General features: G+C 55.0%; 1 protein-coding gene across 1 annotated transcript in view; it reads right to left on the reverse strand.

The window, feature by feature from the left end:
* The window catches only part of CDH22 (cadherin 22, type 2), a 125,052-nt gene that overhangs the window by 35,398 nt on the left and 66,609 nt on the right, over positions 1–23,045 (reverse strand). Inside the window, exons 9-13 of the mRNA XM_014536384.1 lie at positions 19,822–20,038; positions 9,039–9,160; positions 8,804–8,921; positions 2,965–3,216; positions 5–184 (exon numbers count right to left, since the gene is read on the reverse strand). Of these exons, the coding sequence (XP_014391870.1) occupies positions 5–184; positions 2,965–3,216; positions 8,804–8,921; positions 9,039–9,160; positions 19,822–20,038 (889 nt within the window). The remainder of the gene's footprint in view (positions 1–4; positions 185–2,964; positions 3,217–8,803; positions 8,922–9,038; positions 9,161–19,821; positions 20,039–23,045) is intronic.

Below are 23,045 nucleotides of genomic sequence, written 5' to 3' on the forward strand. Positions count from 1 at the left end.
CCGCCCTTGAGCTCGCCAAAGTCGTACAGGCTCCGCAGCGCCGACATGTCGTAGGCCTCGGTGTCCTGCTCGCCGCCACCCTCGTCGTTGTATTTGATGACATTGTCCCGCATGTCCTCGTCCTCCTCGGAGCTCAGGTGGCTCTTGTGGTGGCGCCTGAGGGTGAGGATCAGCAGCACCAGCACTGCGTGGGGGACAGAAGGGGCGTGAGGGCCGCGCAGGGCCCCCTCCCACCCCGGGGAGCCGGGCCTAAGGCTGCCTGGATGAGCGGGGAGCTCTCTCCCTCTTGGGGTGTGCACACTGGGGCCAGACCACCGCAGTCTGCGGGGCACCGAGGGCAGGGTTGGAATTTCATGGGTGTTGGGGGCTGGACCCAACCTCTGAGGTCTTCATCCTCAGCTCCATGAAGAGACACCCAGGTCTCCAGGTGCTGGGGGTGTGAGGGAGCAGCTGAGGGCTGGAGGAACGTCCTTGGCCCTGACCTCTCTTTCACCCTCGCCCTCCTCTGTCCACTCCAGAGTCCTGAGCACCTCCGAGTCTCTGGAGTCTCAGGTCAAGACGCCTCCTGCAGGATCCCTTCCCGGAAGAGCTCCAGGCCATCACCTCCCAGCTCCCTTGGTGAGGAGCTCCGCCCTCCCTCACACTGGTTCTCAAACCTCCGTCCCTGGACCAGCAGCAGCCAGCTCTCCTGGGAGCTCGTTAGAAAGGTGAACGCTTGGGTCCCCTCCAGGTCTACCAGTGTGAGAGCCACTGCCCATCATACCACCGGCCCTGCTGGGTTAGCATGTCAGCCTCCCCACCCCCAAGTACACACCCTCCACTCCCATGGAGGACCTGGGCAATGTTCCCCCAACTGCTGCCTGGCGTGCAGTGAGCACGTGGAGCGTGCTCGTTGAATGAATGACTGAATGACGGAAACCTGGGTGAGTGAAAGGAAGAGTGAATGAATGTGCTCGTTGAATGAATGACTGAATGAGGACGGAAACCTGGGTGAGTGAAAGGAAGAGTGAATGAATGAATCAGCCCTTCTTGGCTCTCTTCACTTGACTTCCCGCACTCCTTGTTCTCTGCCTCCTCCCATGTCTGATCACTCAACCATCAGAGCAGGCGTCTCCCCTCCGACTTCTTAACCTCAGATGTCGCAGGACTCAGTCCTTGGACCTCCATCCGCAGGCCCTCTTGGCGCTCTCCTTCAGTCTCATGGCTTTATAAAAGCTCCATTAGAGGCTGGCAAATCCTGTGCTGCAAACTCCAGCCTGGACCTCTCCCCTGAAGTCTAGATTGTATGTCTTGTTTCCTATTTAACCAGTCCTCTGGGTTGGCCAAGAGAATCTCACATTTAACTGCCCACACCTGAGTGAATACTCTTTCCGCCTTCCTCACCCTCAGTCTCCGTTGCAGTGATGGCAACCCCGACCTCCCAGTTACTCAGGGCTTTTAGTCTCTTCTGCTCACTGATGAGTTCAGTGCCGAGAACAGTTTAGCACAGAGGGGGAACTCACCGGGTGGATAAATAAGAAACTGATGAATGAAGGGGAGAATTAAATGGATAGGTGGGTGGATGGATGGACAGATGTCCTGGGTACTATGCCAGGCCCTGGATTGTTCTTGCTGCTCCAAACAGCTCCAGCAGGGCCAGTGGCCAGAGTCAGCGGTTAGGGCCATGAAGCAGGGTGCTGGCTCATGGCCTAACAAGGTGGCTCATGACAGGGAAGGGGATGGGGCCAAGGAGAGGTCCGGGGGGAGGGAAGGTGTCAGGAGGGAAGTGGGGAAGATGGATGGATGGCTTTTGGAGCTGGAGGCTGGAAGCTGCGGAGGGGGATGCCCGTGAGAGCAGATGGTGGGGAGCGCAGGCGGCAGGCGACAGATGTGCCAGGCCCGATCAGTGATTCCGCCGTCACCTTTAGAGCACTGATGTGCACTTTCTTCGTTTGTGGGCAATTAGGCAGAAATTTGTTTGCACTGCCTCAGAAAATGAGACTGCTGTAAAGTGCACCCTCTGGAAAAGGGTTTCTGAGCCATGGGCTGGGGAGGGGAGAGAGGGGGGCTGGGGCCTCCCCGCTAGGAAAGGCCTCTGCAGGGACCTGAGGAGGTGCAGCTTGACCACAGGCTGGTCCTCAGAGGGGTGGGCAGTGGCCAGACGAGTGGTAGGCAATGAGGGGTGGGGGCAGCTGACATCTCCCAGGGAACTGAGCAAAGCCGGTGTCTGCAACATGGACCTCCCTTGAGTCCCTCTAGCTCTCACTGTTCCGTGAAGCCCAGTAGTCAGGGCTGAGACGGGGCCTTTTGCTACCAGGGTGAAAGGCGGCTTTATGGCCACGTGAATCAGTTTAGCTCCTGGAACTTGATCTCTTCACTGGGAACATAGTTGGGGTTCAATGGGCTGCCAGTGGAACTGACACCAGAGTAAATTTGACCCCAAATTCTTAAGATTTTGCCCCAGCTGCCCCAAGGTTTTGGCCCCAGTTTAGATTCTTAGCAGGTGGGGTAAAGGAGCAGGGAACACAGGGCGCGAAGACGTGATTTCAAGTCAGCGGACTAACTGTGCATCCTATGCAAGCCACTAAACCTCTCTGAGCCTCAGTTTCCTCATCTGAAAAATGGGGATAATACACCTGGCTGAGTGGTGGTGAGGCTCACAAGAGCCCTTTACTACATAGAGAATAAAATGGGACAACGGATGAGAGAATCTTTAAAGACATGCTTGGTTTTTCAAACTTAGGGAACGTTTGGCCCGTGTAGAGGGTGGGGCAGCACGACCTAGTCTCAGGTGGGGGTTGGCACCGTCCGCTGCTCCGTACTGAGAAGACTGTCCATGGGAACTTCATGTTAGAGCTTGGACACCATTCGAGCCAGCCCTTCCCTGTATGGAGAGGGAAACCGAGGCCCCACGGGGACCACCAGGGAAGGAAACCCAGTGCCCAGGATGGGGCCATGGGGAGGGGTGGCTCCCAGTGGACTCACCGACAAGAATGAGGACACAGACCAGCAGTGCGATGAGGGCGCCGGGGCTGAGGGAGGCGGCCATGACGAAGGCCGTGGTGTTGCAGGACTGGATGGCGCCGGAGCTGTCGCAGCCGCAGATGCGGATGGTGAGTGTGCCCGTGCTGCTGAGCGTGGGCGGCCCGCTGTCCACCACCAGGATGGGCAGGAAGAACACGTCCTGCTCCTGCCGGTTGAAGCCCAGGTGCTGCGTGTGCACTGCGGCTGTGTTGTCTGCGCCAGAAAAAGGGAGGGGCGTGTGACCTGAGGTCCAGGCTCAGCTTCCCCCGTCCCAGGCACCTCTTGATTTCACCTCCGGATTTGCCTCCCTATGCCCCAGGCTACAGCCTCCCAGCTGACCTGTGGGTCTATTCCCCAATCTTCTAAAATTCTGTTCCCAGCTGTCCCCAAATTCTGTCCCCAGCTGCCCGAAGATCCTGTTCCCAGCCATATAGCCCGCAGTTCTGTCCTTAGCTGTCCCAACATTCTATTCCCAGCGATCTCAAGATTCTTTTCTTATTCAAGCTATTCCAAGATTCTGTCCCCAGCTGGGCCAAGGTCCTGTCCCTGGCTATGGTGTTGGTTTTCCCCATTTGTCTCAACAGCCTGTTTTGTTCCAGATTCCACCCCAGTTGTCCAATGCATCCTGACCCTGGGGAACTGTGGCCCTTGGGTTGTGGCTTGCTGAGCCCTGACAAGTCCTGGGTCATCAGAAAAGACTGGGGACACTGGCTGGCAGCTGCCTTTGGCTGCAGAAGCGTTCTGTCCAGAGTCTAAGAGACTGAGCCTAGAGGGCTGGGGCGTGGCCCCCAGGGCCTGGTAAGAGGACCTGCTCATGCCAAAGCTCCCTCAACCACCTCCTTCCTTTTTTAAATACATGTGGCCAGAGAGGATGGTGAACTAACACATGTACTCATTACCTTGTGGTAGCCTGTTGCTAGGAATGCCAGCAGGCCTGGGGGAGGGGGGGTGGGTGTCTGGTTTTGGAACAAGGGCTCACGAGGCATGTGGTGCCCACTTCCCCTGGCCTTCCTGCCTCCTCTGCACCTCTCCTGGATGGGTCAGGCCATCCCTGAGCCTTCATCACTCTGATCGCTGCCAACATGGTGGTTCAGAAGTACTCAGAGCCCAGCTGGCCACTCCCCACAGTTCACAGCCAACTCCACAAGAGGGGGCCCTGCCCTCCAAGTCTTGCAGCTGGTCTCACTGACCTCTGACTTTGGCAGCCTGGGTCCCTCTCCCGGCCTTTGTGGCCTCAGTTAACCCAGCCTCTTCTCTGCAGCCCCCAATTCAGGGCCCCGTCCTGGCCTTCCCCATAATGGGTACAAAGCAGGAAAAAGCCTTCGGAGGGCCGTGTGTGACCTTGAGCACATCTAGGAAGTGGACTAGAGATCCAGCTGAAATAAGATTGGTCCCGGCTGAAGCTCATGTGATAGGCACATGCGAGTTTGTGATATGATTCTATCCACTTTTACACCCATTTGAAAATTTCCACAAAGATGTTAAAAATAACGCCAAGTTGACAATTTACTAGCTTGGGAAACTTAGCTTCTCTGGACATCAGCTTCCTAATCTGTAGCTGAGGAAAATAGAATCAGGTGGGAGTGAGGATTAAATGGTAAAACGCATGCAGAACCCTTAGAATAGTTCCCAGCACAGAAACTCACAATAGATGCTGTGGTTCTTTTCTTCGCGCCCCACCCTGATGTTCCTGGGGCTGCACGGAGTGCCCGCGCTCTGTCTAGGCTGCTCTGTCCTTCACTCACCAAGTCCCTGCTATTTGCAACACCCTCTCCACCTCCTGCCTGGGCAAATTCCTCATCCGTCATGCTCCAGCTAAATGTCACCTCCTTTCTGTGGCCTCCTTTCTCCGCTTCCCTGGGAAGGAAGGATTTATGACTCCCCTCTCTCTGCTCTGACTACGCAGGTGCCATGCACACTTCTGTTCAGCACTTGTCACACTGTGGTACCGCAGCGTGTGCCTGTCTCTTTCCTGGCACCGAGCCAGACTTGAACAGCGATGCTTGAATGAACCACAACTTTCTGGGTACCTTTTGTGGTCCTTGGTTAGTTCCCCCAGCTCTGGCTTGCACTCTAGCCCTCCTGTCAAAGGTATACTTAACCCCAGCTGTGAAAACATCGGCCTTCCCCTGGGGAAGAAAGGAGGCTCAAGAGCAAGATGGGGAAAAGAGGAAATGGTGTGGGACTCCTTTGCATGTACTGAATGCTTTCTATGCATCAAGGACTGAGTGGATACTTTAAACACATAGTAATGTTTAATCCCTACAACCAAGAGTTGACATGATCCCCATTTTATATATGTGGAAGTTGGTGACTTATCTGAATTTATCCAGTGAAATTGTTGGCATAGCTACCTTTTCCATCCACCCCAAATTACCCATTCATCCACCCGTCCGTCCGTCCATCCATCCATCCATCCGTCCATCCATCCATCCATCATACATTCATCCACTGCTCCTCCATCCATCCTTCCATCATCTATCCATCCATCCATCATCCATCCACTCATTCATCCATCCATCCAATAACTCTTTATTGAGTAACTACTATGTGCTAGGCACCATGCTATTACGGGGGAGGGGGGAAGATAATGGAGAGCTAAACCAATAGTACTGGATCTGAGTTTAAATTCTAATGTGAGAGACAAATATTAATCAAATAGACAAGTTAGTTTACAATTACAAACCACAGACCACGGTGAGGGCTAATGAGGAAAGGCATAGGAAGGGCACCTAACAGAGGACTGGACTCAGTCTGGAAGGTCAGGGAGGTCTTCTTGGAAGAAGTGATATTACTGCTGAGCCCTGAATGATGAGTTCAAGGAGGGAATAGCCATGCAAAGGCCCTGAGGTTGGAAGCAACATAATACACTCAAGGAGCCAAAAGCAGTTCGTTGTGGCTGGAGGGATGAAGGTGATGGCTAAAGTGAGTCAAGATGAGGCTGGAAGGGGAGGCAGGGACCCGCCGTGGAAAGTATTAGAGGCCATGGTAAGGAATTTGGGTTAATTTCTTAAAAGCAATGGGAGGCCATGGATTGGTGGGTTTTAAGCAAAGAAGTGATCTAGTGACATGTCATTTATTCATTCAACAGTAGATACTAATTGAGCACCCTCTACATGTCAGGACTATTCTAGCCCCTGAGGATACAGTAATGAACAACACAGACAGGTCCCTGCCCTTGCTGAGCCTATATTCCAGACAAGGAAGTTTCTAATGTGAAATACAAGAGTGGATGTAGAAGACCAGTTGGGAAGCTATTGTGTGTTTCAGGTGTGAGATAATAGCGGTAGTGGAGGCACCGAGAATCAGACAGATTTGAAAAATGAGTGGCTGGCTCTGGCTCAGCTTCAAATTTCCAAGCAAGAACAGAGAGAGGAGAGGGACATTTGTTTCCCAGGGTTGCTGTCTTGGCCATGGAGACATACGTTTTGAGAGCTTTGGTCCCTGCCACTCCTTCACCCATAAAGAGGGACTCCCTGAGCATTGTCCTTGACCCCTGAGCTGCCTCCCGGGCTGTGGCTGGTTTCAGCTGGGGAAGCTGCGGGCCAGCCCAGACCCCTACCCCAAACTTCTAGGTGGAATCTGCGCCCAGCACCGCATGCATCCATCTGGCCTGACATCTATCAGTGTCAGTCCCTGGCTGCAAAAGCAATATTTATAAATCACGTTTCCAAACTGGCTACAAATTTGTACAAAGAAACAGATGGTTTGGGGTAGCCGTTTGTCACCCTGGATATTTATACGGTGAGGAGGAGGGGGCGTGGCACACCGCGGGAAGGATGGGGGACAGGAGGAGGAGACCTTTCCTTGCTCCTACCAGGGGTCCCCCCAGGTAGAAGCTCTGGTGGCCTCCAGGCAAAGAGAGGCATTTGGGGCAGAACCCCAGGCCCCTTGGTTGGAAAGACTCATGCATTTGGAAAGGTCAAGCCAGGGCTGTTTGTGTCTCCTGAGGCCTGCTCAGGATCCCGCTGGAATGATGAGAAGGCAGGGCTATGCCAGTTAAAATATGGAAATACTTCCACAAAGGTTTAAAAGGCCACAACTCTGAGCCCCTCAAGTCCTTCCCTGAGGCCTCAGCCTTCCCCCCAGGCACTCCCTACCGTGACACAACCAAAGCCACCAGGGGGTTCAAGCCTGGCCCAGCCAGGGCTCCGGGCTCCTGCTCCAGGTGACTTAAGGTCAGTGTCCTTTCTGGGGTGCACTAGGTGTAAAATGTTTTTAACACGACCCCTGGAAATATGGATGGGTCTGGCTACAGAGCCCCCTGAGGTCTTTTTTCCCTTTGGAGGGAAGGGGTGTAAAGGTATTGGGGGGATGGTCCCAGGCTTATTCCAGGGTCAGAGGAACCAACATGGTCGGGCCCCTGGCACCTCTCTGTTGACATCTCCTCCTGGTCCTGTCACTCACTCACGCCAACCAGGCAGGCCTCTGTTCCTGGAGCATCCCAGGCCTGTTTCCCCCTCAGGGACTTTGCACTTGCTGCTCTGTCCACCTGGATCATTCTTTGTCCAGTTATCTGCATGGCTCACTCCCTCATTTCGTTTCGATCCCTACTCACTACTGATTCCTTCAGGTGGCCTTCCCAGACCATCTTATTTGAATTAGCTTGCACTCTTACCCTGTTTTATTCCCCCCCCCCGTTTTGTTTAACACATTTTATTGAACACCTACTATGTGCCAGGCACTGCTGTAGGCACTTAGGAGCCAGCACTGAACAAAATGAAGTCTAGACTCTTATGGCTATTACATTATTCCTCCCACTCCCACAGCCACTTACATCCCCAACATATTATTTATTTGATTCACTAGAATGTATACTCCAGAGGGCAGGGATTTTTATCTTGTTTGCCATGTATTTCCAGAGCCTAGAACAGCACCTGACACAAATGCTCAATAAATAGTTACTGAATGAAGGAGCTAACATGTTCTAGGTACTCACAATATACCTCGGCAGCCCTCATCTCCCTGGGGGGACCTAGCCACCTGAGGTGGCAGGCATGGTCAGCCCCCATTTTACAGATGATGAAAACTGAGGCTTACAGATGTGCCAACCTTGTCAGAGTTGCATAGAGAGCCACCAGCTGAGCCTGGGCAGGAACCCAGGTCCCTCACTCCCAGTCCATTGATCACCCAGTCTACTCCTCAAAGGTTCAAACTTCAAATTCTTGGGGAACTTGCTGGGGCACGTCTCATAATGGGATCAGTTCAGGCTGGGCGGGGCAGTTTCCTTTCAAGGTAGTGAGCTAAGGCAGGAAGTACACTGGATCTGAGACAAGCATGAGTTCAAGTCCCAGCCTCCTATAGGGCCCTGGGCGGGTCCTTGATCCTCTTAGAATCTCAGTTTCATCACCTGCAAAATGGAGGGAGGGCTAAGGAAACCACCTTAGGGTGGCTGTGAGGATGCAAAGAGCAATGTGAGTGACATAAAGCGCTTTTTAAGCTGAAGGGTGGGTGTGTGTGCATATGGCTTAATCAACCTTCACTAGGGGCTCTTTATGCCCTGGCCTCAGACCCACCCCCTCCTCATGGAGTGCCTCTCTGTATATTTCCATCTATCACTCTCTACCCTTGAGATGCCCCCTCTCCACTGGGCCACCCACCCACTGCTTGTTCTGCAGGGTTTGACCAGCGGCCTGGGTAACAACAGCTCCAGCTTGGCCCGGACTTTCTGTGTGATCTTGGGCCCAACGCTGACCCTCTGGGCGTCTCAGTCTCTCCATCAATAATGTGGAAAGAGGGCAGTTAAGTTAGGCTCCTCCCTCCATGCACCCTAGGATTTGGGGGTTCAGAAGTAACTCACCTTGAATGTCGAGCAGAGAGAAGTGAGGGTTGCTGGGAGCTTCAGGCACCAGGCGGAAATAGAAGCGGTGCCCACCCTGGGGCTCGTCTCTGTCCACCACGCTGATGGTCTGGATGAGCTAAAGGGTGAGGAGGGGCAGGGGGCTGACATGAGGCCGAGCCCCCTCGGGGCTTGGGTAGAGGAGCCTCTGGCCAGTCCCGGCAGCAACCTGCAGTCCCCAGCCCCTGGGCGTTACCTGGCCTGGCTTGGCGTCCTCACACACGGCTGCCTCGTAGGGAGTGGCCAGTTCTGGGGGATTGTCGTTCACATCCAGGATTCGGATCCTTAGGGATGCCCGGGAGAGCTGGGCATGATTGTCTGTAGCAAGAGCACAGGAGGAGGGTGACAGGTATCCAATATGAGACCTAGACAGGCCCCACCTGCTGCTGGACAAGGTCAGGCAGTGGAGTCACACTGAGAGAGACTCGGGGGGTGATCAAGCTGGTACCAGGATCAGGACTGAGGACATCTGGCACAAGTGGTTATCACCACTGTCACTGTCACATCACCATTGCCATCACCATCACCACCATTAGATGATCACTGTAGCCATCACCATTACTGTCACTGTCACCATCACCACCAGTGCCATTAGCATTGGCACCACTGGCATCATCATCACAGCCTTCACCATGGTAACCACCAATACCACCCAGGCCATCACCAACACCATCACCATCTCCACCATCACCCCTGTCAATATCACCATTACTATTACCACGACCACCATTAGTATTATAATTGCCACCTGCCAATATAACTATCAGTACCACCATCTCCACCCTCATCACTATTACCCTCGTCAATGCCATCACCACAGCTCTATTACCATCACTATTCGATCACCACCAACTCTACTGTCACCATTAGAATTATCACCACCACCACCACCTTCATTATCTCTACCGTCATCACAAACACGAAGGCCATCACTATCACCACCTCAGCCCCACCACATCATCAGCCCCACCATCATCACCATCATCACCATCACACCACCACCCCACTCCCACCTCCAACAACACTACCAGCACTGTCGCCAGCTCTGTCCATCACCATGGAGTGAACAGAACACACCTGGAGCAGTCATGCCCATTATTCCAGGTATCCTTGTAGAAACCCTGTGGTTTGGTACAATTATATCCCCATGGTGCCGAAGAGAAACCCCAACATGGAAAAGTTTAAAGATGTGGTCAGCTGGCAACTGAGCCCCAAATCTCTGTCTTTCAAGACCTGACCCTGAGAGGGCGTGACAAGTCCACCTCCGGTCTTGGCAGGGTCCTCAGCCAAACCATCAAGTCCCCACTCCTCCCACTGGGATGTCTTTGAGGTCAAGGCCTCTGTCGTATGACTTCAACACTGTGGGATACGACGCAGAGTAGGTCCTAATACATTTGTTGAACAAATGAATGAAACCCGGAAGGATTCAGATGGAGAGAAGTTTGAGTTCCCGGCAGGGCTCGGTCCTTGACCCCGTGCTTGATCTTGGGTAAGACCTTTCCTCTCTGATATGAGTTTCCACACCAGAGCACAAACGGAGCATAGTGATTAAGATCTAGAACTCTGGAGCCTCGTGGTTCCGATCCCAACACCATCACTTTGTTGTTGTTAATCCTCACCCGAGGATATTTTTCCTTTGATTTTAGAGATAGTAGAAGAGAGAGGGAAAGGCAGAGAGAAACATCAATGTGAGAGAAACACATTGATTGGTTGCCTCCTGCATGTGCCCGGTCCAGGGCCCAGGCCAGAGAGGAGCCTGCAACCAAGGTACGTGCCCTTGACTGGAATCGAACCTGGGACCCTCTGGCCTGCAGGCCGATGCTCTATCCACTGAGCCAAACCAGCTAGGGCCCAACACCGCCATTTAGCCGCTGTGTGATCCATGCGACGTCACTTGTCTTCTCTGTGCCTCAGTTTTCTCCCCAGCAAAAGGGGGTTAGTAGCTATGGGTTGGCTAAGGGGACAGACTGAGTTACTATCTGTAAAGCCCTTGAAACTGTGCGTGCAACACAGCAGGTGCTGCATAAGGATCTGTTGCATAAGCAAACACGCTCAGGGCTGTTCAGCAGTGACATCAAGTGACTAGGATGTTGGGACCCCTCACCCAGCCTGTCCTCTCTGAGCAACACCCAGAATGTTGGCCCTTCCTAGCTGCACCCAGACCTCTGAGTGCTCACTGGTGCCCGGTCCTCCGCTATCTTAGCCGTGACTTCATTCCTCTTCAAGGACATCCTCTGGGACAGGAAACTACCCCCTTTCAAGCAGGGATTCGAGGGCTGGGTCTCTGGCTTGCCTGGCAGGGAACTATTCTGGGGGCAACCTGGAAGCTTCCAGGCAGCCAGGAGCCCCGGGAATTTTGGGGGGAGTAGAACTGGTTGGCTGCCTCTTCCTCTGAACCCCGGGCCGCTGGATGTGGACTGCGGCTGCCTGTGTGTTGATAGAGAGGAAGGGAGACGGGGAGGCAGGTGCAGGCACCTCAAAGGAAGCGGGTGAGTCTTTAATTAACTCAGACCCTGACCCCTCTCTGGAGCTCCCCTTAGCCGGGAGCACCTTATCTTCTCAGCTCACTCGGACCTGCTGCTTCGGCGATTAGGGGGGCTTTTCCAGGGGTGAGAGATGGGAGTCGTGACTAGGAATGCCGGGAGAGCCGTTATTTTTAAGAGCGCGGTGTTGGAGAACTTAGACAGACAGATGGTGGTGCTTTCTGGAGTCGGGGAGGGTGAGGCTGTGCCAGGAACAGGCACCTCTCTACCCGCGGAGGCAGAGAGAGGGTAGGGGGGCACCCTCCCCTGCAGTGGGGGCGGCGCAGGGACCAGAGAAGAGACAGTCCTGTGGGCACGCAGAAAGGAGCCCTCAGGACAAGTTCCCCGTCCGTGGGCAGCCACCCTGCGGGAGGACTGGGCCACAGCAGGAGAGCCCCCCTACGGCACCACTTCTTTAGGTCCTGCTGGTATCTTCTCCCTCTTCTTTTTGAAACGTTCGTGCTTTGTTGCGATATCATTGTCATGTAACATGGTGTGAGCTGAAGGTGTACCATGTGTGAGGATCTGATACATGTATAGATTGTGAAATGGTTACACGATACGGTTAGTTAACACGTCCTCCTTCCCACGTAATTACCATTCTGTTGCTGTTCTGCCTTCTCTTTTAAAATGTCACAGGTCACCTCTTGAGAAAGCCCTGAACCCTTGGGCATGAGTTGAGGGTCTCAGATCTAAGAGGCAGGGCAGCTGAATCAACCCTGAGGAGGTGAGCCTCTACTCTGCCAACATCGCCACCTGCAAAGCTTATCCCAGGGACCCCGAAATTGGGGGCTGGCCTGGAACCCCCAGAGCTTGTGGGCCACCCTGAAATCAAGACCCAGTGCCCCTGACATCACAGCAGTCTCCAGCCGGCTGCAATTAGTCACCTGGGAAGCCTTTAAAACACACAGATGCCCAAGGCTTGGCCACTGCCGTTATTTGTTTGTTTTTTTAAAAAAATATATTTTATTGATTCTTCACAGAGAGCTAGAAACATCAATGAGAGAGAAACACTGATCAGCTGCCTCCTGCACACCCCCCACCGGGGATGTGCCCACAACCAAGGTACATGCCCTTGACTGGAACCGAACCTGGGACCCTTCAGTCTGCAGGACGCTCCATCCACTGAGCCAAACCGGTCAGGGCTACACTGCCATTTTTTTTTAACAGCTCCAGGAACCCAATGTGTAGCAAGGGCTGCCAACCACCGCCCTGGAGTGACTGGCAGGTGGAGGAGTCCAGCCTGATGTCTCACCTCTGACTGCCTTCTTCCCAGGTTAACATCATTTGTAAAAATTGATAATAATAATTCACACGTTTACCACCTTAAATATTTCTGGTATAAAACAAGGAAGCCACCCATGCATTAATCTTCACCTCTGTGCAGGACTTTCCAATTTATAACAAACTTTCTTATCTATGACCTCATTTCATTCTCGAAACAACCTGTTAAGGAGGTCTTGTTACACCCATTTTGTAGATGAGAAAACTGAGGCCCAGAGAGGGGCAGGACTTTATCCAAAGCCCCAGGCGAGTCAGCGGCAGAGCTGGGTTGGGTTCTAAGTCTCCTGACTCCAAGTCCAGTGCTTGGTCTAGGTACAATGTCAGTGGGCCCTCTAGCTGCCTGGATATTTGTCCATCCAGAGGCACCTACTGCTCAGACCCAGGCCCACAGTGACCCCACCCAATGCCCAGCAGCAGGTGCCCTCTCCAGGGGCCAGATCCCCCCTGGTCCTCCCCCCAGCCTTTGGCATCTCAGTTCAGCTGACTGACATGCAAATTAGTTTAATTATTTCTTCTTCTAAAATAAATTATATTTTGCAGTAGCTGCAATATGTTGTGTCAGGCAAAATTACATTCAATATTTTTAAACTAATTGATGCAGCCTTGAGGAAGGCTGATTGACAGCCCAGAGCTGAGCAGGCCTGCAGCCTTAGCGATTCCTAAATTAAAATTAAACGTGCTTCGGCCTGGTGGTTCTTCCCTGTGCTGGCTCCCCATTAATCTGGGAGGTGGCAGGTGATGCCCTGGGGGGCCGAGGGGCCCAGCAGTTCAGTGGGTGCTTCAGGAAGAGACCAGACTTGGGGCAGAGAATGGCTGTGCAGTGTGGGTGGGCCTCTTACACTTTGCGCCCCGGGTCCCTTATGCGTAACAGATGGAGGAATGGACTGAGCAATTTGGAGCTGAGACTTCTGGTTTTTGCTGACAATTACGGATTGAGCACCTTCTGTGTACCAAGGACACAACAGTGAGCAAGACCAACATGGTCTCTCAGTCTAGTGGCAGGGACAGACAGTACTCCAGACCCTGAAAAGAGTTGAGGAATAAAGTTCAGGAGCTGTGAGAGCATGGAGCAGGGGGTCCCGCCCTTGAGGAGTGGGTGTACAGGGATGTGTTCTCTGGAGTGAGTGACCTTTAGGTTGAGATCTAACTAGGAAGTAATGTGAAACCCATTGTTAAACCAATCAGGTGAAGTCCTGATGACCTTATTTAAACTTGGCCCTTACTCTCCCACCTGACACCCCCTCCCCGGCTATATTTCTCCCCACAGCACCCCCATGTTTCTACCTGCCTTCCTTGCCCATTGCCCACCTCCCCCGTGAGGAAGTCAGCAGAATTTTTGTCTGTTGTGTTTACTGCTGTAACCCCAGCACCCATGTGCTGTGTGACCCTGTTCCTGCCTCTATCGCTGGACCAAGGTTTTCTCATCAGTAGAACAAATGGAGTTGGACTTGGAAGTTCTCCGTGGCTGTGAGAGAAAGAGAAGCCCAGAGAGAAAGAGAGATCGAGGCTGCAAGAGTGGGAGAGAGGAGGAGATGAGAGTGGGGAGAGGGAGGGAGGGGCAGCTCCGAGGTACCTCCTTCCCGCTCACTGGCTGTGGTGGGGGCAGGAGCAGAGCTGGACCCTCTTCTGCACCATCTATCAGCCCCTCCTCCTCCCAAAGGAATTAAATTGCATCGAAAAACACCCGGCTCTGATTAGAGCTGACCAGCTGGGCAGGAAGATTTATCATCCCAATTACCAGCCGGCCAAGACAAGCAGGCGGGACGGTGAGGGGGGCTGGGCGAGCAGGTGGGGTGCTCAGGGGAGGGGCTTCAGGGCTGTCACGAGGGGACTCCGCGCACGTCCTGCCCTGTCCCCACTCATCGCCAGTGGAAGTGGGAGGTCGGGTGCCCTTCTCTGTCTCTCGGGGACTTTGATGATCTGTTTGGCTTCCCCAAGGAGACTGGAGGCTTTGATCTTGTTGGGGGCGGTTCAGTCCTCCCGAGGGTAGGGGAGGACCTCTGGGTGCAGTGGGGGCCCTAGAATCGGGGCGGTGGGGAGGTTTTCCTCCCAGGGCTGAGTGGTCCTGACGCTCCGGGCGGTCCTGTGGAGACTCTATGGACATCACAAAACCCTTGTTCCTGGTGGCATGTCAGGCAGTTGAGGTGGCAGAGGATCCCAGGGGTTCCCTAGTCCAAGAGGAGCCCAGGCCCGATTTGCACCCCCTGGTGATGGGGAGGTCACTGCCTCCCAAAGTGGCCCCTCCATGCAGGGCTGAGCCAAACCTCTTCTCCACTCTCGGCCTCCCTGGCACTTCTTCCACCCGTCCTGGCCCTGCCCGCCCGGCCGGCGCGCCCGCACGCATCTAAGCCGGGTCTTCCTCGCAGCTCCATCTTTCTCCTGCTCCAGGCGGGTCCCCTCCTGTCTGCCCTCCCCTCTGAACCCGAACGAATGTTGGGGACCGCACCTCTGACTAGGGCAGTCTTCTGCTCAAAGACCCCCACCGATTCCTGCCATCTCCAGGAGCCGCCCAGCTCACGGGACATCAGTGACTTCTGCGTGCTCCCTCGCCCGCCTGCGCCAGCCTCTCCCAGCCCAGCCGCGGACCCCCGTGTGCTCCTTCTCAGCAGGCCTCCAGGCCTGTGCACACAGGGGCCTCTGTGTTGGGAGCACCCGAGCCCCCTTTCCGCTCAGAAAGGCTTCTTTGGCTTTGGAGACCCAGCTCAGACGTCTGCTCCTCTGCGAAAGCTTTCCTGCCTCTTTCCCTCTGGCTGGGCACCCTCCCGCTCCTCCCGAGTGCCCACTGCCCCCTGACTCCACTCACTGTTGACATGTCTCTCCCCTGCCCACTGTGAGCTCCCAAGGCCAGTGGCCCTGTGTACCCCCCGGTCTCCGTGCCCAGCCCTGGGCAGGTGGGTGAGGGCCCTGAGCGAACACTGGTTGAGGGAGACATGGTGTGAGAGGGTTCTCCCTGGAGGAGAAGTGCTCTCTGACCCTCAAACCACTGCACCCCTCACCCCATCCCTGGTCCTTCCTCCAGCCCCGCAGGCACCCCTCTCTCGTCCTCCTAAGGGGCACGGGCCCGGGAGTCAGAAAGCCACCTCATCGGTGGATTTGGGCAAGTTGCTTCCCTTCCCTGGGCTCAGTCTCCCCAGCAATGAAATGGGCTGGGGGTGAGGAGGCTGGAAACCATCATCTCCAACATCCCTCTCCCCTCAGACTCGTTCTCTGGCCGTGAAAGCACCTGTTGTGTGTCAGGAACTGTGCTAGGCGCCTTCCGTGCATGAATTCTAATGCACACGACATGAGATGTTTTATATAAAGCACTCGGCATGATAAAGCTTACCGCATGCCGTCTGGCATATCGTAAGCCTCAAATAAATAGAAACGATGATCACTGAGTTATCCAATGTGGTACCATTTTATAGATGAGAAAACGAACGAGAGGGGTGTGACCTGCCCAAACTCACAGCTGGAAGCAAGCAGCGGAGCCAGTTCCTCTCCATCATGTCCTAACTGGTGGGAGCGCCCATTTAGCCATTCATTCATTAAACATTTACACTCGCCTACTACCTGTCTGGCCTGGTGTGACTGCTGAGACACAGACGAGACCCTGCCCTGGGAGAAGGCATTGTTTCCTGGGGAAGAGAGACTGACTGAATACTCCCGAGAGCACATTAGAAATCACAACACACGCTCTGGCGTAAAGGGAAAACCAGGTGCCATAAGATGCCACTTGGCTTGGGGTGACTCGGACGGGGAAGCGTCTGGCTAATGATGAAGGCTTGGCTCTCCTGGGCACGGATGCCTGCCCTCCGGACCAGCCTAGGGCCTGCCGACCCTGGAGGAGGGAGCCGGATGCAGCCCCCGGCACCCCACCCCCCTCTCTTTGAAGGCTGTCCCTTTACAACTGCCCTTTCCACCGAAGGATTCAGACACAAATTGTACTTTAAATTCAATATCGGTCATTAATATTTCATGATTACAAAACGTTAAAGATAATGTCAGGGAAGGAGCGTCGGCATGGGCGGAATGGAGAGGGGAGACAGCATACTAAGTGGCCTGGGAGTCTGGAGGTAATCCAGTGTGACAGGCGCGCTCCCACCCTCCCACGCTGCACTCTCCGAGGGGCTCGCGCAGCTCGGCCGCTGTGTATAAATATTTCCCCTCTGATTCTTGTCACCTTGTTTGTTGTACCCAGAGCAGGCGGGGCATGGTGACCCCTGAGCATCCCCTGCTTCTGTGGAAGTCAAATGGATGCTTTGGCCGCGGCGCAGGAGGGCAGGCCCCTCGGCACTGCACGGGGGCTCCCGCAGGCTGCCAGCACAGGCCTGGGGGGGGGGGAGCCCTGGCCCCACATGGACTTGCTCTGTGACCTTGGGGCCATGGCTGTTCCCCCCGGAACCTCTGCCGGGCACCAAGGAATTAGGACTTGAGGGGCAGTGGGTGAGAGCTGGGCTCTGGAGTCAGACTGGCTGGGGCTGGAGATTTGGACCAATGGCTTCACCTCTCTGAGCCTCAGTGTCCCCGTCCACATACTGGGGATATAGCAGACTCGACACCTCTTAGGGGGAAGATTCAGTGAGCACGTCACTGTACAGTGCCTGGCACAGAGTCGGTGGGTAAGTGACGTGCATAGTCAAGATCGATAGGTCCCACTTACTGAGCACTTAGTAAGTACTGGGCTAAGTTCTCTCCTTGCATTTTCCTACTTAATCCCCCACCAGCACTGTGCAGTGGGAGCCATTTCTTTCCCCACTGATGAGTATCCTGGTGAGGGCTGGGCAGGGGTTATGGAATGCAGCTCAGAGGTGGGGGTGTCTCTAGCCCAGTGACCAGTCTTCCCCTTCCCCATGGTCAGTAGTTGGGGACTGGTGGGTGGGACAGGGGTGGGCGCAGACAGCAGCGAGTACCAGGGGAAGGGGGCCCACACAGCAATACTATGTTGGGAGCCGGGTAGACTTGGTCCAAATCCCAGCTCTGTCACTGCACATCCTTGGGCACGTCTCCTAACTTTCGGAGCCTCAATTTTCCCAACAGTAAAATGGGTGCTGATCTGTTACTGATTATGATTCGAGAAAAGTAATTGCTAGAAAGCGACTAGCCCTGAATGTGTATTAGGTAAACACTGTAAAATGTTTATGGGGGAGAGTCCCCCACATTCTTCCGCCGGTGGAACGGCAGCGATGCAATGTGGCCTTTCTATGCTACTCTAGCTGCTCTGACAGGGACCCACTTCCCCCAGGAGCGGCTGTGCTGTGGTGGGCCATCAGGTGGTGTGACGGCTGCTGGAGGAGATGTTTGTGGGAGGGAGAGGAGGCATCTCTGTCCAGCAGCCTGGCCAGTCCCCCTGGCTGCCCAGGGAGCAGGTTCAGGGAGGCAAGGGGGGGAGCTGTCTTCTCCCCAGCCCAGCCGCCACTTCCTCTCCAGCCACCTTTGTTACCGGCCTTTCATGTGGTGGCAGAGTGGATTCAAAGGCTTGGGAGCAGCAGGCACTGAGGTTTGAGCCAGCTTTGTATTTTCTTTTAAACTGAAGTTGAAAGAGACGAAGGGAACTTCAGCCTAGGGACTTCCTCGGCCCCAGCCCTGGGATGGCTGGTGGGGCCTGCAAAGTGGGAGGGCAGCTGCGGAAGGAGGAGAAGGCAGGAGGCTCACAGGGCCAGGCGGGGCTTGGGGCCTAGGAGGTGCGGAGGGGAGTTTGAAAATCGGCCGCCTGAGGCTCAGAGACCGAGGACTCCTGTTGTCATGATTGCTGACTGGCGGCTCTGCTGGCTTCTGAGACCTTGACAGCTGCCAGGGTGTGGGAGCTTGGAGAGCAGGTCTGGGCAGCCTCGTGTGGCTATGGCGGAGGCCTGCAGCTGCCCTCTCCCCTCTCCTGCGGCTCCGTGAATCCCTCTGCTCTTAGCTCCTCACCTCAATGGCCTTACTTATCTGGACCCCATGTCTCAGGACTCCCCCGCCTTTCTCTCCCAGTTCACACTCCTTCCCAGCAGCACCAAAGTGTGCCTGTGACACACACACACACACACACACACTCACACACACACACACACACACACTCACACTCTTTCCTCTTCTGGAAACTCAGGCCAAGCACCTGGGAGCCCTCCTTGACCTCTCTCCATCTCTTAGTTCCACACCATCCTGCGGCAGGTCCTGCTGGCTCTCCCTTCATCCTGTCTCTGAAAGCTGACCACTTCTTCCCTCCTCCATAGCTCCTGCCCTGGGCCAGGCCACTGGCGTGTCCTCCTTGCACCCTGGCATTTGGCTAGCGGATCCCTGCTTTCCATTCTCAATGCAGCAGCCAGAGGCACCCTGTCAGACTTCGGCCTTCTCTGCTCAACTCTCCCCACCGACTCCCACCTCACTTGGAGTAAAGGCCGAAGACTCTACAATGACTGACCACTCTGCCCCTCATTACACACTGGCCTCCTCGCTGACCCTCCAACAGGCCAAGCAAACTGCCATCTCAGAGCGTTTGCACTGGCTGTTCCTCCTGCCGAAACACTCTTCCCTTAGATATCAACATGACTCCTCAGTTTACTGAGGTCTCTGTTGAAATGCCTCTTTCCCAGAGAGGCCTTCTCTTAAGAGAAACACCCCCTCTCCCCCCGCCCGCCTTCCCCTGCTCTCTTCTCTCCCTTGACTCGATGTCCACCTTTTCTCTCCATTTGTTCACAGGCTCGCTTCCCCCAGGAAGACAGAAGCCTGTCTGTCTTGTTCAGGGCTGATCCTCAGCCTCTAACACAGGGCTTGGTATGCAGTGGGTGCTCAATAAATGCTGAGGGAAGAAACCAGCCTCAAGACTGGCCCTGCTATTTTGGCCTGGATCCTTCCCACATTTCTCTGTTCCTGCCCATTGACTTTTAAAAATATATATTTTTATTGATTTCAGAGAGGAAAGGAAAGGGAGAGAAACATCAATGATGAGAGTCATTCATTGTTACCTCCTGCACGTCCCCTACTGGGCATTGAGCCTGCAACCGGAACATGTGACCCGACTGGAAATCAAACCATGACCTCCTGGTTCATACGTCAACACTCAACAACTGAGCCATAGCGGCTGGGCCTGCCCATTGACTTTTGCCTTCCTCCCACCCTGCCATCTTTGCAGGGTTCTTCCTCTTTGCCCCACCTTACCCTGCCCCCCAGCCTTCACCCTTCTCTCCATCCTGCCCCCTCGCCCCAGCTTACCTGCCTCCATGGCCAGCACCGTGATGTTGTGCCAGCCGGCGGTCTCACGGTCCAGTCCCTTGCCCGTCACGATGGCACCTGTGTCCGCATCGATGTCAAAGATCTGGTCCAAATCCGAGTCTCGGTCAATGGCATACCTGATGGAGGCAGGGCGGGGCTGACTGAGGTGCCCTGGCACCAGATGGAACCCGCGCCATGTCCCTCGCCCCGCCCCGCCCTATCGCCAAGAAGGACACCTGCGTGGGAGGCACAAGGAGCAGAGCAAGCCTTTCCACCAGAGGAGGGTGGAAAGGTTCTGGGTTTGCTTCTCAGCTGCACTGGGTGCCTGCTGTGTGCCCACTGGCAGCCTCAGCGTTTCTGAGCCTCAGTCTCTTCATTGGGTAACTGGGCTAACGGCTGTTGCAAGGGCTGGAAGTAGGCAGAGTCACTGAAGGGAGTTAACACTCGCTGGATATACGATTCTTTTGTTTCTATCAGCAGTGACCCTGGAATTGGGCCTGAGAAGGGGGAAGCTGTTTATGGGGCAGGGGGAACAGAGGGTGCAAAGGTAGGTGGTGAGAATTATTCAGGAAAGGGAAAATGATGCAAAACGGTTAGAACAGGGAAGGGGAGAGTTAGGCACCAGAACACGCAGGCCACAGGATTCAGAGGTTGGACAGGGACGGGGGGCCAGGAGGAATTCTGAGCAGGGAAAAGGGGTGGGCTCTGGGTCACGAGACTCTCTCTGGCTGCCTGGGCGTGGAAGCCCCTGATCAGGGACTTGGGCGAGTGATGCTGTACCTAGTGGGTCTGGGGGAGGAGCCGCTGGCTGCCCCCTCCCGCCCTGCCTGCACAGCATGCAGGAACTAATCTGCGGCTTTCAGCTGCCCAGTGAAAAAGCCCTTTGTTCTGCCTTCTTCCCGGGCCTTTGTGTGGCGGCTCCAGGCCTGAAAGGCCCGTGTCCAACACATGTCTCGGGCGGCAGCCCAGAGAGGCCCCGCCAGCGCTGGCTGACGCTTCCTGAGCTGATAACGCAGGCGGGTGCTGCCAGGCTGCATGGCCCACAAAGGCCTCGAATGCCAAGCACGGGCTCTTTGTGCGGCAGGACAAAGCTGCCTGGTGGGCAGGGTTCAGCCCGAGGCTCTGCCCCCCCCCTCCCCCCCGGCAGGAGAAGAGGGGCCCTTTCCCCACCTTCCAGAGTGGGCGAGGCCACCAGAAACACCCCTGCTGGGAGCCCAAAGCCCTGACATGACCCTTCAATGGGGCCTTGGCTGCATTACCAAACTTCTATGGGCCTCAGTTTCCTCATCTGCTGAATGGGGATGATGACGCCCAGTGGGACTGCACAGGTCTGAGAGGAGTCCACTGCTACTTATTCTGTCTGTGTGACCTTGGACAAGTCACTGGGCCTCCGTGGCCTCTGTGTGCTTACCTGGGGAAGGGTGTGATTAATACCTGCCACTGGTGTGGACTGTAGGAGGTGATTCACAGATCTGGGCATAGGTGACAGCCCTTTTTATTAAAAAAAAATTAGTTAATCCTCACCTGAGGATATGCTTAATTTTTAGAGAGAAGGGTAGGGAGGGGGAGAGGGGGAGAGAGAGAGAGAGAGAGAGAGAGAGAGAGAGGAGACACATAGATTAGTTGCCTTCCGTACTGTGCCCCAACCAGGGGGCGAACCTGCAACCTAGGTACATGTCCTGACTGGGAGTCGAACCAGCAACCTTTCATCACGTATATGTGACGATGCTCCAACCAACGGAGCCACACCGGCCAGCGCTATTCTTTTCATAGTTACTGTGGTCGTGGAGCTGAAGGCTGTGGGAAACGGCTAAGGGCTGTGCACATGGCCATAGTGGGCAGTGCAGCCCGTCTCCTGAGTCCCATTTAGTGCCTTTCCCTATCCCTAAATTGCTAAGCCAACACCGGCCATGCCCCTGACCAGCCTCGGTCCTGTGGGTGATTGTGTGTGGGAAGGTTCAAATAGTTTGCAGCTTGCTTTTCCTCTAGCCAGCCCTCCATTCATTCCTGTGCGCCCAGCCATTAACGGAGTGCCTTCTCTGTGCTGCTCTGTGCTAGGTCCTGGGAATAAAGGGGCAAACAAGACAAATGAGGTCGTGCCTGGCTTCCCGTAAGGCTGATAGCATCTCCCTGTTTTGCAGATGAAGACACTGAGGCTCAGAGAGGACACCTGCCAAGCCAGTGTAGTTATGAAGGTTGTGTCCTGACAAAGGTGCCAGGCTGAAGGGGGAAGAGGGGGTGAAGTCCAGCCAGTGTCCTGCTTGCCAAGTCGCGTGTCCTCGCCCAGGGAGCATCTTCTCAAGAGTGCCATATGGGCCAGTGATGACCTGTCCAAGGCTGCACAGGGACTGTCACAGAACTGGGATTCGTACCCGCATTTGGGACTCCAGACCAGAGTTCTTTCTAGCTGTTGACCCACCCACAGCGGCAGCACGTGGAGCCTCAGGTCCCCTTTGCCCCCAGCCCGGCCCTGTCAGATGTCTGCATCCAAAGAAGGTAGAAGCAGCCTCTGAGTGTCAGCTCAGCTGGAAGGGACTATGGAGACCTCCTCCTGAATTTTCAGGCAGGAGAATGGAGTCCAGGGGAATGACACAACCTGGGGCTCCTGATGAGGGGGTCAGGGTTGGGCATGAGGTAGGGCTTGTGGGAGGATGCCCACTGCCTCCTATTGCTTCTCCTCTCCTCTCCTTTCTGCTCACTCGCTCCTCTCCTTTCCCTCCTCCGATCCTCCTCCCCCCAGCTTTTCTCTTTTGTTCCTTCCCAGAGAGGAAGGGGGGCCTAGAATCTAAGTGGAGGCAGCTGTTCCCAAGGCCAAGGGGGAGGGGCCGCTATTAACCAGCTAAAGACTTGGGGCTGCAGGTCACTGTGGTTGGCCGAGCCCAGGTGGTTTTGTTCCAGCTCAGGGAGCCAGCCAGTGAGTGGGAGGTAGGGGGATGGGCACAGCATGTGGCAAGGAGTGTGGCCTGACAAGCGTGGGGGCAGCGTGGGGTGGGCAGAGGCTTGTGTGCCACACGTGCAGGGGCATGAGCTGTGTGTCTGGTCTGCGTGGTGGGTGGAAAGTGTGTGTGGCTTGACTAGGTGAGTGGTGTGCGTGTCTGTGTGTGAGATACTGCGTTACAGTCGGAAGAGCAAAGGCTTAAGAGGCAGCTGCTCAGCCCTGAGTCTGGATCCAGGCCCAGGTTGACCCAGGTAAGTCACTTCCTTCTTTGAGCCTAATTTTCAGC

The sequence above is a fragment of the Myotis brandtii genome, unplaced genomic scaffold, assembly GCF_000412655.1.
Source record: "Myotis brandtii unplaced genomic scaffold, ASM41265v1 scaffold161, whole genome shotgun sequence".
In the NCBI taxonomy this organism is placed as follows: Eukaryota; Metazoa; Chordata; class Mammalia; order Chiroptera; family Vespertilionidae; genus Myotis; species Myotis brandtii.